Source organism: Mytilus edulis, chromosome 8 (genome assembly GCF_963676685.1).
Source record: "Mytilus edulis chromosome 8, xbMytEdul2.2, whole genome shotgun sequence".
In the NCBI taxonomy this organism is placed as follows: domain Eukaryota; kingdom Metazoa; phylum Mollusca; class Bivalvia; order Mytilida; family Mytilidae; genus Mytilus; species Mytilus edulis.
In genome coordinates, this window is record NC_092351.1 from 30,812,948 (window position 1) to 30,826,131 (window position 13,184).

A 13,184-nucleotide genomic window follows, 5' to 3' on the forward strand; every position below is an offset into this window, starting at 1 on the left:
AAACTCACAAAATGCATGCAGAGTTCGAGAACATAATTATATGAGATGAAATAAACACGTGAATAGACTTTTTGAAATCTAATCGGGGGTCAAATTTCCAAAGTAAAAATTGCTTTGAAAAAAGGTTGAATGGTATAGTTTGTTTAGAGAATACTGAACAGTAACAGATGACTGCGTTAAGGAGTGATATGATTTACTGCCAGTAATAGTATTTAGTAATAATTTAAACCCATATATGTCAAGCAAACACAAATACAAACATTTCTAAAACTACAAATATAAACGTACAAAACATAGTTATAAATGGTACTGTAACCTTTGGTGGACATGGACCTCATTTTTTGTAAAGATTGCTTTATAAAGTCACCAACTTCTGTCAAAAGCTCAGATTAAGGATTTATACTTCTTATGTTCCTTGTCACAGATTTACTTGTGTTAGAGCTGTTGTCTGCTCTATGGTTGGGTTGTTGTCGCTTTGACACATTCCCCATTTCCTTTCTCAATTTTTTTATCATATTCGAGTGTCGTTAGTAACGATATTGCGTCTCAAATGGTAACTTCAAATTGTTACGTTTTACGGCGATTAATGATTATTTGGGATAAGTTTTTTTTTATTTCGCTTGTAATTTTTGTTTTGCATATCAACTATGGATACTTCTTAATGATTAGTAGTACTGAATATGCATGAAATATTTCCCACTGACAGTAACGTAAGCAACAAACAACAAAATATATCGTATTTGGGTAATGCATAAATCTATATGAAATGAGAATATATAAACGGTATGATAAGTGCCAATGAGACAACTCTCTACCAGAGACCAATTGACATAAAACGTAATAAAATGCAATGTTTCCCCATTTAGATCTGAAAAGGAGGAAGATATATATTTTGCTTAACTATAAAAAGTTTGTCGGGAATTACAAGTAAAACGGGTCTTGCTTATAAAATTCAATTTACTAATAGCGTTACAATTAGATTAAGAAATGAAACGATTGTCAGAAATAAAAGGTTAATTATAATTCATCTCATATATTTACAAGCTTTGTATGATGTGGATCCGGAGAGGTATATAGCCAATGCCACGCTTTAGGCCCAATTCATTTTTACTTTCAAGTTCTATACATATGAATCTTATTGCAGAGAAATAAAATAAAAAATCGAATTTTTACGCTTCCCAAATTTGAAAATTTGAAAAAGTGGATTCTTTTATCCTCTCATGATACTAACTTTTTCTCAACTTAAGAACCTCATCTAAACGAACAACCCCAGTCATCGGATTTTTTTTTAATACTTTGTGGTCTTATTGATAGTATCTGACCATCAAGAAAATTCTGTCTGGGGAAATATACAGATGATCCACCATAAGGGCATACGATACAGTTTTGAACCTGTATTTACAAGTTGATGAAAATTTGCATATAGGCTATTTTTTACCTGATTAAATCAAATATGTAATAAAAAATATACTTTCATGTGCTACTTTTTGAGTAAAATGAGGTCGAAATTTGGTATATTTGCTCAAAATTCAGATTTGTGTCCGTATTTTCTTTTTCGAAAGAAAGACATAACTTTTTTGTTGTAAAAGATAAATACAAATGGTTTTTTGTTAAATAATCGGTAATTTCTGTATTTTATAAGTATCATTAAAATTATGCAATAATTATTCAGAAATAACTCATATTTATCAAATGTTCATGAATAGAGGAACAAACGTCATTTTTTGCTGCATGTTTATCAAAATTAAAAAAAATCCTCTATTTACAGTTTTATAAAATTTGGGTCACATAATCTCCTTGCAAAATGAAACAAATTGCCGTTTTAAAAAATAGGGGTCCATGCACTCGTTTTCAAATTAAATCAGTTTGAATGATAAAAATCAGTCGAAAAATGCGTCTTTTCCCGATATGTCATAGTTTGACGTCGCGAAAATAACATTTTACGTTAGCAACGTCGTTACCTCCGCTGTAACTGTATCGTATGCCCATAAATAGCGTACCCCGAATAGACAACGTTGAAAACGTATGAAAATCGTCCAGTGGACAAACTTGCAAGACATTTCATTTCTTTGAAAACGAAGTCGTTTTGACTACGCAAATTATTAAAAACTATGTAGCTGTTTTGCAAAGTTAAAGCACAATTACGGAAAAGCACTATGTAGCATGCAACTAATCTAATTTTTCAATGAATAGCGAAAATGCCAATAATTCTGATATGGTCTATGTATGTACTTTTGTGAGCATAATTTACACAAACGAAATATCATATAATTTTATATTTTAAAACCTATAAATTTTGATAACTTAACATTTTCCAAAATCTGACCATAATGACCACTATTTGTTTTTACCAAAAAAATAGCGTTGATCTTTATGTAATATTGTAATACTTTATATATAAAGCATATCATTCATTCGAATTTTCGTGGATATAACACTGTTTTGAAGAACACAAACACCCCTCCAAAAGTTATTATGCGTATAGTCTGTTACGTCTGACACGCATATTTTTGACATTTTGTCAATATGTTGTCCTTATTTTAGACTACAGTAAAGTATGATAAAACAATTTGCACTTTTTTTCGAAATAGTATTTACCTGTCTAGTCTATGGATATAAGTTTTATATATCTTAACTGTTCTGATTTTATGGAAAAGCTGTTTATAAGGGTTGACTTGTTGAATACACATTATTGACGCAATAACGTGCGTAACGTCGGTGCGGTCGTGATTTAATCAAGTCGTAGTATACTAGTCAACAACAACAAAAACGATACACGAATTATGTGTCGATTTTTTATTCAACTTTCCGCAAAACTAATATGATCGTTTACACGGAATTTAAATACTTTCCAACAAGTTTTGTTTTTCATTATCATATGTAAAATTGAGAATGGAAATGGGGAATGTGTCAGAGACAACAACCCGATATGCATATGTGCATGCATTGCAAATGAAAGCTTTTTAAAATAGTGTATCTCAATTTTGTTTTATATTTAATACTTTTGGATAAAATTTATTCTAAAGTCGTGTATCGTTTCTTTTGTTGACTAGTACCCGGTCACGTCCACTTGTATTTTTGTCCATCTGATGAGTAAAGCCTTTTGCAACTGATTTGTATAGTTCGTTCTTATGTTGTACTGTTATACCAATGTCCAAAGTTAGGGGGAGGGTTGGTATCCCGCTAACATGTTTAACCCCGCCACATTATCTATGTATGTGCCTGTCCCAAGTCAGGAGCCTGTAAATTCAGTGGTTTGTTTATGCGTTACATATTTGTTTTTTGTTCATTTTTTTACATAAATAAGGCCGTTAGTTTTCTCGTTTGAATTGTTTTACATTGTCTTATCGGGGCCTTTTATAGCTGACTATGCGGTATGGCCTTGCTCATTGTTGAAGGCCGTACGGTAACCTATAGTTGTTAATGTCTGTGTCATTTTGGTCTTTTGTGGAAAGTTGTCTCATTGGCAATCATACCACATCTTCTTTTTATAGAAGCGTAGTGAGAGCGCACTAATGTTGTAGTAAGATCGCATAGGTCGGTGTACCATCACAGTCACAGCGTAGCGAAATCGTGATTCTATTCGGAGATACTGCACTACGATCTCACACCGATTTATTACAACCTCAGTACGACCATCACGTTCTCACCGCGACCCAACTACGCTTTCACTACGACTATACCACGTTTACACCACATTGTTCAAGACCATAGTACGATTCTAGCACGACCTTGTCGTCCTCATCACGCTCTCTTTACGACCTGACTACGTTCATACTACGGCCATTATTCTCATTGTCATTTTCACATAAAATATATTATATATCTCTAGGTTTTGCTTGTCTGTATGCAGTTCTTTCATTTTCTCTAACAGCTCAACCATGCTTCTCGTTTATATAGATTTAACCGTTGGTTTTCTCGTTTGAATGGTTTTACATAAGTAATTTTTTGGGCCATTTATAGCTTGCTGTTCGATGTGATCCATGGCTCCGTGTTGAAGGCCGTACCTTTGCCTATAATGGTTTACTTTTATAAATTGTTACTTGGATGGAAAGTTTGTCTCATTAGCACTCATACCACATTTTCCTATATCTATTGACACATCTGTGTCATCTCTGTTATTGTTCACTAACATATCGTCATTTGAGCTATATGAACCAGCAAAAGGTTGTAATTTAGGTTGGATTGGTCGGTCCGAAATTTCTGCTTCAACAGAATTCGTTACTATCAGAGCTCCCTCTGCCTCTACATCAACGCCCACGTGTTCTAGAAGATTGTGGTGGCATGGCTATAAAAAGAAGATGTGGTATGATTGCCAATGAAACAACTGTCCACAAAAGATCAAAATGACACAGAAACTAACAACAACTATAGGTCACCATACGGCCTTCTTTGAGAAGTTTGGGGAAAGTTATATCTATTAACGGTTATTGAAAGTCACTCTTAAGGGAGATATACTTAGTCTAGTATTTGATAATAAATTTTCCCCAACCCTTTTCAATATTTTATATTATTCACAACAAAAAATACATGCATCCAACTTCCGTTAATACTATTATTTGAACAACAGTAGTGCAAAAAAAGCTTAGAGAAGGGGAGTTGTTTGTGACTTCATTGAACTTGATATAGATATAGATAATAGATATAAGAAGAGGCGATAAGAGTGCCAATAAGACAACTCTCCATCCAAGTCACAATTTGTAAAAGTAAACCAATATAGGCCAAAGTACGGTCTTCTATTCGGAATCTATCATGGGCCCAAAAATAACTAGTGTAAATACCACGATATATATATATCTATATATATATATAAATATCTTGGCCACAAGTTTATTGTTTTCTGTTTAGTAATAAATTCATATTAAGATCCTTTTTGTTACATCTCGTGATAAATTTTATTTGGCAATCGCCAATGGCAGTCAGCAGGGTTAAAGAACATCAGTTGTTCGACCTGTTAGTCAAATGCGTTTTGTTTTAATATGTACTTTTTCACTTTTTTGGTCTTTTGGAAAATGTTGTTTGTGCTGTATTAAGACCCTTCAACAACGAAATTTGTTTTAAATGCACACGTATAAAAGTTGCGGTTTTTATCCAACGCAATCATAGGTTTGAACGTAGTTTTTAATTTAGACTTATATACATGATATATGAGACATCTGAATCAAGTGTTAGACAATTCTGCTGAATAATCATATGACATGTACTGATTTACAGTACTCATCAATTTAGCTGTATTCTTGCATGTTTGAAATATAGAATCCCCCTCACCCCATATGATGTATCGAGCATTTGATACCCCCTTTCTATTCCCAAAAATGTAATCCCCCCTTTTTTCAGGTAACAAAGTATCAGTCCTTAGTAACAGATTCATCATTAATTTTTCTGTACACGTGTTGCTTAGGGTAGATAACGGTAAAGTGTATGACATCAATTAATACGTATTAGTCCAAGCCGCGGGACATGTGGTTGAAATGAATATGCAAGTGCCAATCCCTTCTAAATCTACAATGGTTCCGTTATCTATCTAAGAGATCATATCTATACTGACACATTTACAGGGAGAAACAATTATAACTAATGCGTTTAAGGAAGGTTGACAGATGTCAAACTAACATTGAACCCTCAATGTTATATACATGTGCATGTTAAAGGCATTTTCTAAGTTTTTGCATTTTATAAAATGTTTTATTTACATAAAGGCTATTTTTTCTAGGCATTTTACAAAAAGCTGTTTTATTTATGATAATTACTGAATATTAAAACTTGCAATTTACCATATATATATAAATTTGTTGACAGATTTATTATACAATATTTGTCCTGATTTTTTTTATAAGCGCATTGTTCGAAATCTGATTAAACACTACATCATTTTGGAGAAACCTGTTTCATGACACATATTTAAGCTCTTTCTTTACCTTTTCTGATCTATTAACACATAACGTTCGACAACATTGAGTTTCGCAATAATTAAAACACACACGTCAACATCCTCTTTTAAATGTGTTCCCTAAAGATTCATATACTAGGTACATTATCATAAGTTTTACTTTTGGCTAGAACGGGAGAAGATCTGCCTGCTGACGTACGATGCAGCTAAATATGTAAAACCGGAGACACTTTTTACTCTGTCAATGCACCGTTATTCGGTTTTTTTTAATGTTTATTGAGATTACAACTATTACAAATGTATGAGCTAGGAATTCTCTTGAGGCAGTGCAGATGATCATGAAGACATCAGAACCAAAAACGGTCTTGTTCATGTATGGGGAAACTCGTGCCATAAATGGGAATTTGTTTGGATGTGAATGTTTAAAGTCTCATTCTTTCTGAAATGGGACATTAAATATATTGCCGCATGTTAGTAAAGTGTAACAGTATATGCACGCTAAGAACTCGTTAACCTTTCTACAGATGGAATTGTCTGATCCTATCCAAAATACCTTCATTTCAAGCGGCAGTCGGAATTCCTGTACTTCGTCCATATATGATGTAAATAAAATTGAGAATGGCAATGGGGAATGTGTCAAAGAGACAACAACCCGACCATAGAAAAAAAAACCAACAGCAGAAGGTCACCAACAGGTCTTCAATGTAGCGAGAAATTATAAAGCCTTTCATAGACCAAAATAGATGTTTTCGCCTATATCATAATATAATTTGCAATTTATTTATTCTGCTAATCATCGGAGTCATAATTGACAAATTCAACTATTCTTATTCTATGTCTCATTTGAATATATAAATCATACTTCAAGCATCATGTATCTGTATATATTATCATATATGAGATTCTTCTTGAACGAAATCAGAGTAAAGACAGTAAAATCGTAGTGAGGTCGTACTGGGGACGGCAAGCGCGTATAGTAGCAGCCTATTATTGTCTTCCTCTTCGTGGTACGGTCATGGTAAGGTCTTCATGATAATGTTGAGCGTGACCTTTGAACATGTTAAAAAAATCATGGTGTGGTAGTGGCTAAACTCCAATCGTACAGTGGAAACGTGCCGAGAGCGTAGTGGGGTCATGATTAGATCACAAAGTTGCTGTACCATCGTAGCGAGAGACGGTAGTGAAAGTTCGATCCATATAGTCGGAGAGACTAGTCTCACAGTGCCGTTACTACGACCATCACGTTCTCCATGTAACCAAGCACCGCTTCTACTACGACAATACCAAGTTCATACTATGCTGTTCAAGACCATAGCACGATTCTAGCACGTTCATGCCGTCTTCTTTACGCTGGTCTTACGACCTGACTACGGCCATACCATGACCATTTCGAGCTCTAGACATGTTCATTGTTATTGTCAAATAAAACATATAAAAGCTCTCCATGTTGTGCTCAGATATAGGAAGATGTGGTATGAGTGCCAATGAGACAACTCTCTATTTAAGTCGCAATTTATAAAAGTAAATCATTATAATTCAAGGTACGGTCTTCACGGGGCCTAGTCCCACATTGAACAGTAAGCTATAAAGGATCACAAACACTACTATTGTAAAACAATTCAAATGGGAAACCCAATTGTGTAATCTATAGGATAAACGAGTAACGAGAATAGTTATGAAACACATAAAAGACGACAACCACAGAACACCAGATTCCTGACTAGGACAGGTGCAAACAACAGCAGCGGGATTAAACGTTTTTATGGTACCAAATCTTCTCCCTTTTCTGAAACATTAGTATAACATCCCATCATCAGCGACCTCGCTATGGTTTGAATTTATCTTAGATCGCGAAGAGCGAATTGTGCGATCGTGGTCTATAGTTTGACTAGGGCATTAGGTCGCAGAGAAATATTTTTCAATTGTTTCCCCGATTGCACAAAGTTTCTAATGCGATTCTTCTGTGCCAATGCCGATCTTAATACGTCTTTACTTCGTCCTTTCTGCGAGATTAGAGATTGTCCGTTTTATTTCTGCATGCATGTAAACATAATTCTGCATTAAATTTTATTTTTACTTGGTTCCTCACATAAGTTCCTGGATTACGAAAATATCATTATACAGATTGTCTGTATGCGAATCCGTATGTAGTAAGAAAATGTCACGCCCCATCGTACGTAGAAAGGAAGTGTTTGTAGATTTCGAAAGAAAAAAAGTTCACTACGGAAGGTTAACTTTCCCCTATTCACCAATCTTCGCAGTTTCTCGTATATAGTTTTTAACTTAAAACCAAGAAATTGCTTCTTACATACAAAGTGATATATACATAGACATGAAAATCTTTGAAAATGTAGTTTGTGTAGACCTTCGCACTTCAGCGTTATTACCATCGCACTTCCGCGTAGCTATCAACACTATAGCCGTCACAATGCCACCATCGCATTTCAGCGTAATCATAAACGAACTCCAGATTCAAACCATCGCTCTTTAGCGTTACCATCGCGGTTTAGAGTCCTACATATCGTCGCTGGGGTTCCAAAATGTTGTAAATTGATTTTTTTTCAAGAAAAAAATATCTCACAAACAGGCTTTAAAATTTTGACAAAATGCATGCTTCCACTGTTCCACTTGAACTTGAACATTTTTGTCATTAGCAGTGAAATAAAAAAACTTTGACATTTCTGGATTATCAGAGAACTTAAATTATGTTCACAGAAATAAAGTAATGCACAAATATGTTATTCCCAAAGCCATTATACAACGATTTTCAAGTTTTCATACAACATTTTGGAAGCAAACTTTACAAACAACTGACATTGGTAATTTTGTAATATGTCTTATTTAAAATGTTTTGATTGGTCTAACTGTATGCTATTTTGTAATACCAAAGATTTCCTCCCGCCCTGACCATTGGTGTCAAAAAGTATTTTTAGCCAAAAAAATCATATACGACATTTTGGAAGGCCAGCGACGATTTATGTTACAACTAATGTTGGTCATAACTGCACTACGAATGTTTTGAGCATGTTCACAGTTTGTCGTTGATCCCACAATCATGAAGAATTAATTGGTACGTCCTCAATACGATCTTACCATGTGCAAAACCACCACAATCGTACTACGGTTTCCAAATTTTCATAATTTCTGAGGTCGTAGCGGGATCGTGGTCCTATTGTAGTGTGGTTATCATGTGTCGTTGTTTAAGATCAGACATCGCTAAGACCCGGAAAGTGAAAATAGTTTACTATTAAAATTATCCTCAATGAGCTGGAATGTCTTATCTACGGAAGCGTATTAGGGACATGGAAAAAATAAAATTGGCAGTGGACTTTTTTTTTCAAAGTCGAAATTTTGACTTTTTAAATCTCAAAATTTTGACTTCAACTTGAAATTTTGACTTTTCAAATCTCGAAATTTTTACTTAAACTTGAAATTTTGACTTTCTAAAATCTTGAAATTTCGACTTATTTTTAAAGGCAAAATTTTGACTTTTTTAAAACTCGAAATTTCGACTTATTTTAAACTCGAAATTTCGACTTACTTTAAACTCAAAATTTCGACTTATTTAAAACTCGAAATTTCGACTTATTTTAAACTCAAAATTTCGACTTCAATAACGAAATTTCGATTTTTTAAAATCTTAAAATTTTGACATTTTTAGAACACAAAATTTCGACCTATTTCGAACTCGAAATTTTGACTTTTTTAAACTTAAAAATTCGACTTCAATACGAAATTTCAATGATTCGCTTCAGAAGAAGTATTTAACCCGCTTTCAAAGGAATTGTTTCATTTAAAGACCAAGAATGATGGAGACTAGACGAAACTTGATACGGCATTATTTCAATCTTGGCTATTCATATAAAGAAATTATTCTATGTCTAAGGCTTAAACATTTCATACAAATAAGTGTAAGACACTTGAAAAGAATACTTCGAAAGGAAAATTTGTTTAGACGGAAGAACCAATCGAATGTTTTAGACGTTGCTGCTTACATTGATTCTGAAATTCAAATGTCTGGTTCGTTACATGGATACAGATGGATGCACTTGAAATGTATACAAAACAAACTAGTTACAACACACGAAACTGTTCGTGAACTTCTTAAAGTGATGGACCCTGAAGGTTGCAAAATTAGGAGTAGAAAGAGACTACGTCGAAGATCTTATTATAGCAAAGGACCGAACTATTTGTGGCATGTAGATTCTTATGATAAACTGAAGCCATTTGGGATATGTATAAACGGGTGTATAGACGGATTTTCGAGAAAGATAATTTGGCTCGAGGCTTATGTGAGCAGTAGCAATCCAAAAATTATAGCTGGTTATTACACCAATGCTATAAAAAATATGAATGCATGTCCTTTACGTATACGATCTGACAGAGGTACGGAGAATTCGTACATCGAACAGATGCAAATGTTTCTTCGCAGGAATCACAATGACGAATTTGCTTTTAAAAAGAGCTTCCTGAAAGGAGTAAGTACGGCAAACCAACGTATAGAAGCATGGTGGTCAGTGCTACGGAAACAGAACTCACAGTTTTGGATAAACTTTTTTGGTATTATGAGAGACAGTGGTGATTTTTCAGGGGATTTTCTCGATAAAAATTTAATTCAGTTCTGCTTTATGAACATAATTCAGGTAAATTTATTATTCATGCATGAAGCTTCTAGTCTTCACAAATTTCCTTAATCTAACAAAGCGGAATCAGTTTGATAACTAGAAAAAGGAGAACATTAAAGGTAAAATTTTCGCCAGGGGGACCTTATTTAACCTCATTTTTTTCTTTGAGAACAAATTTAATAAAAAAAATAAGTTTGGTCATAGTGCATTAATTTCACCCCATCCTAATGGATAAAACCAGAGGAGGTAGAAAATCTGACCCCCCCCCCCCCAAAAAAAAAAATGATCTATATTGCTAAATTTCAAGCTTAAAATGTCACAGATGATCTATTAATCTTTCATCATTTAGATGTGGTGACATACAGGTTTGAAATAAATGAAGATAAGGTTTTTCTTTTAAAGAGTTTAAATGGCCCGAGTCGCCAATGGTTTGATCGATCGAGACGAAATGATATTCATTTTTGGAATATGGCAGGAAATACAACTTAAAACAATTCTTTATCAGAAATTTATATTATGTATGATTATATTGTAGAGAGAATTAAATCAAGTAGTGAAAGTATGGAATGCCCATCGAATAAGAGGAACAAAGAATATGAATTCACCGAATGGGAGGCCAAATATAATGTTTTCTTTACCTCAGTTATGTGACACCCATGAATATGCAGTCGATGTTGACGCAAGAGAAGTTTCAGTTTGCGAAGATGAATGTATTTTTAAAGGAAACTTGCCATGTGATAAAACTGTGTATGAAATATCTTGCATCCTGATGGCAGAACATAATATCGATGCACCACATGACTGTTTCACTGCCAAGGAAGTTTACATATTCTTAAAAAACGAGATTAGAAGGAACTTTTAAATATCAACTGATTTCATGTGAAATAATTCCATCATTCATGTATAACATAAATGACACATATGCATATACTGCTTTCTGATTATCTTTCTTGGTAAATGTATGATATTACTTAAACGTATAGTTAACTTTCTACACATAGACAGGACATTTATAAGGCTGCATTCCCATTCTTCTTTCTTCACTGCTTCTACCCTATATATGATACGTTTTCTTACAAGGCTTCCGGTGCTATTGATCGATTGATTATATGAATAAGATCTGATAACGTATTATCTCCAATCTATTAAAATTATTACAAAAATCTCATTTCTTATGACTGATAAAAATTGGTATACCTAAAAATATAAAATTCATATTCCTTAATATTTTCAATTTTGTGCGACCAATATAAATAAGAAGATGTGGTATGACTGCAAATGAGATAACTCTCCATCCAAGACACAACGGCCTTCAATGCTGAGCCTTGTCTTACATCGAAACGCAATCTATAAAGCAAGTGTTTTTTTCAAGATCAGAATTCTTCTTTCATGAAGGGTTTTGTAGCGAGAAACAATTAACGCTAGAATGGCTGTTATGAACAATTAAATTACGATCCTCCGATTATTTTTTCGGTTGATCATCACTAAAAAAAACTGGCTGAAATTAATAACCCGTTCATAATGAAGTGTCATTGTATAACGAAAAAAAAATTGGATGAACCTTCCTATGATCATCTTGAGATGATGAGATTTCCTCGGTGTTTCCGAAATCCTTTCCCTGATTGTGGGTAAGGTAATGCCTCTTAAGCAAAAATTGGCTCTCAAATGTGTGTTGCTTGCAATGTGCTTTATCATAAACATATCTCTGCTAATCATATCGGAAAACGAGATGAGGGTTAAGCAAGTGTTTCATGTGAGTGCAGGTCTTGAAGTTTCAAAAATATGAATGCAATTTATGTCTTCAATGAAAGTTTGACAATCAGTCAACTATGTGAAAATTTCAGATCATGCAGAACGACAGACATTTTCTATGGGAATTCATTGGTATTTGAAATACAGGCTGGAAATAAGTCGCAAATTAAAACAGTCAGTCGACATTGAATATAAATTCAGGGTCAAAAGAAGTCGCACGAATTTCTTAAAGCGAAATTTTGGACCCATGAAAGATTGTTTCATTTGTTTTGCTTTGTGAAACAGTTCTTTCAATCCTTTGCCTCACTTGAACCGGTTTTAAAATGTTGCATCTCCATTTTGCCAAGACTGAGAAACAAAAAAACTGAATAACCCCTTTAGAATACTGCAAACATTAAAACATAAGCGTACTGCCACCATACTGTATGAATTCAGAAACTCGTCTTACTGTACTTCCGACAACGATACAAGTAGACAAGATTTGTTGCTGTTCATCAATGAACAGATAAACGTTTAGTGACAATGAAACGTCAACAGAATTTGATTACGCAACGCCATTTGCCAGACATGTTTACGGCCGCAACGTCAACTGCTCAGTAATCAAATTGCCGAGTGCCATTGAGTACAGTTTCATGACATAAATGTTTCCCATCAACTGAATTGCCAAAGAATCGGCTTAAGGAAAACCTTAAAAGCCCTCAAGTTCCAACCGCATAATTGCCAAAACCAATTAATGGGTTGAACACATGCAAAACCAGAAGGTGTAAAACAGAACCCAAAACATGTCAGACAGAATTTGTTGACCTTTCTGACAAATATTTTTGCGTTTGTAACATGCAGTCATCGCTTTTGACAGGGACACATTTATTAAAAAAAACACAACAATAATCTAGTGTTGCATTTCTAAAGTCGGTCAG

General features: G+C 34.0%; 1 protein-coding gene and 1 long non-coding RNA gene across 2 annotated transcripts in view; one reads left to right on the forward strand and one right to left on the reverse strand.

The window, feature by feature from the left end:
- The window catches only part of LOC139485370 (uncharacterized), a 56,232-nt gene that overhangs the window by 6,728 nt on the left and 36,320 nt on the right, over nt 1–13,184 (reverse strand). The gene's annotated exons all lie outside the window — the stretch shown is intronic.
- LOC139486966 (uncharacterized) lies at nt 9,982–11,481 on the forward strand. The gene is made up of 2 exons (XM_071272005.1): nt 9,982–10,533; nt 11,051–11,481. The coding sequence occupies exons 1-2, from the start codon at nt 10,003–10,005 to the stop codon at nt 11,375–11,377; spliced, it is 858 nt and encodes a 285-aa protein (XP_071128106.1). The 5' UTR covers nt 9,982–10,002; the 3' UTR covers nt 11,378–11,481.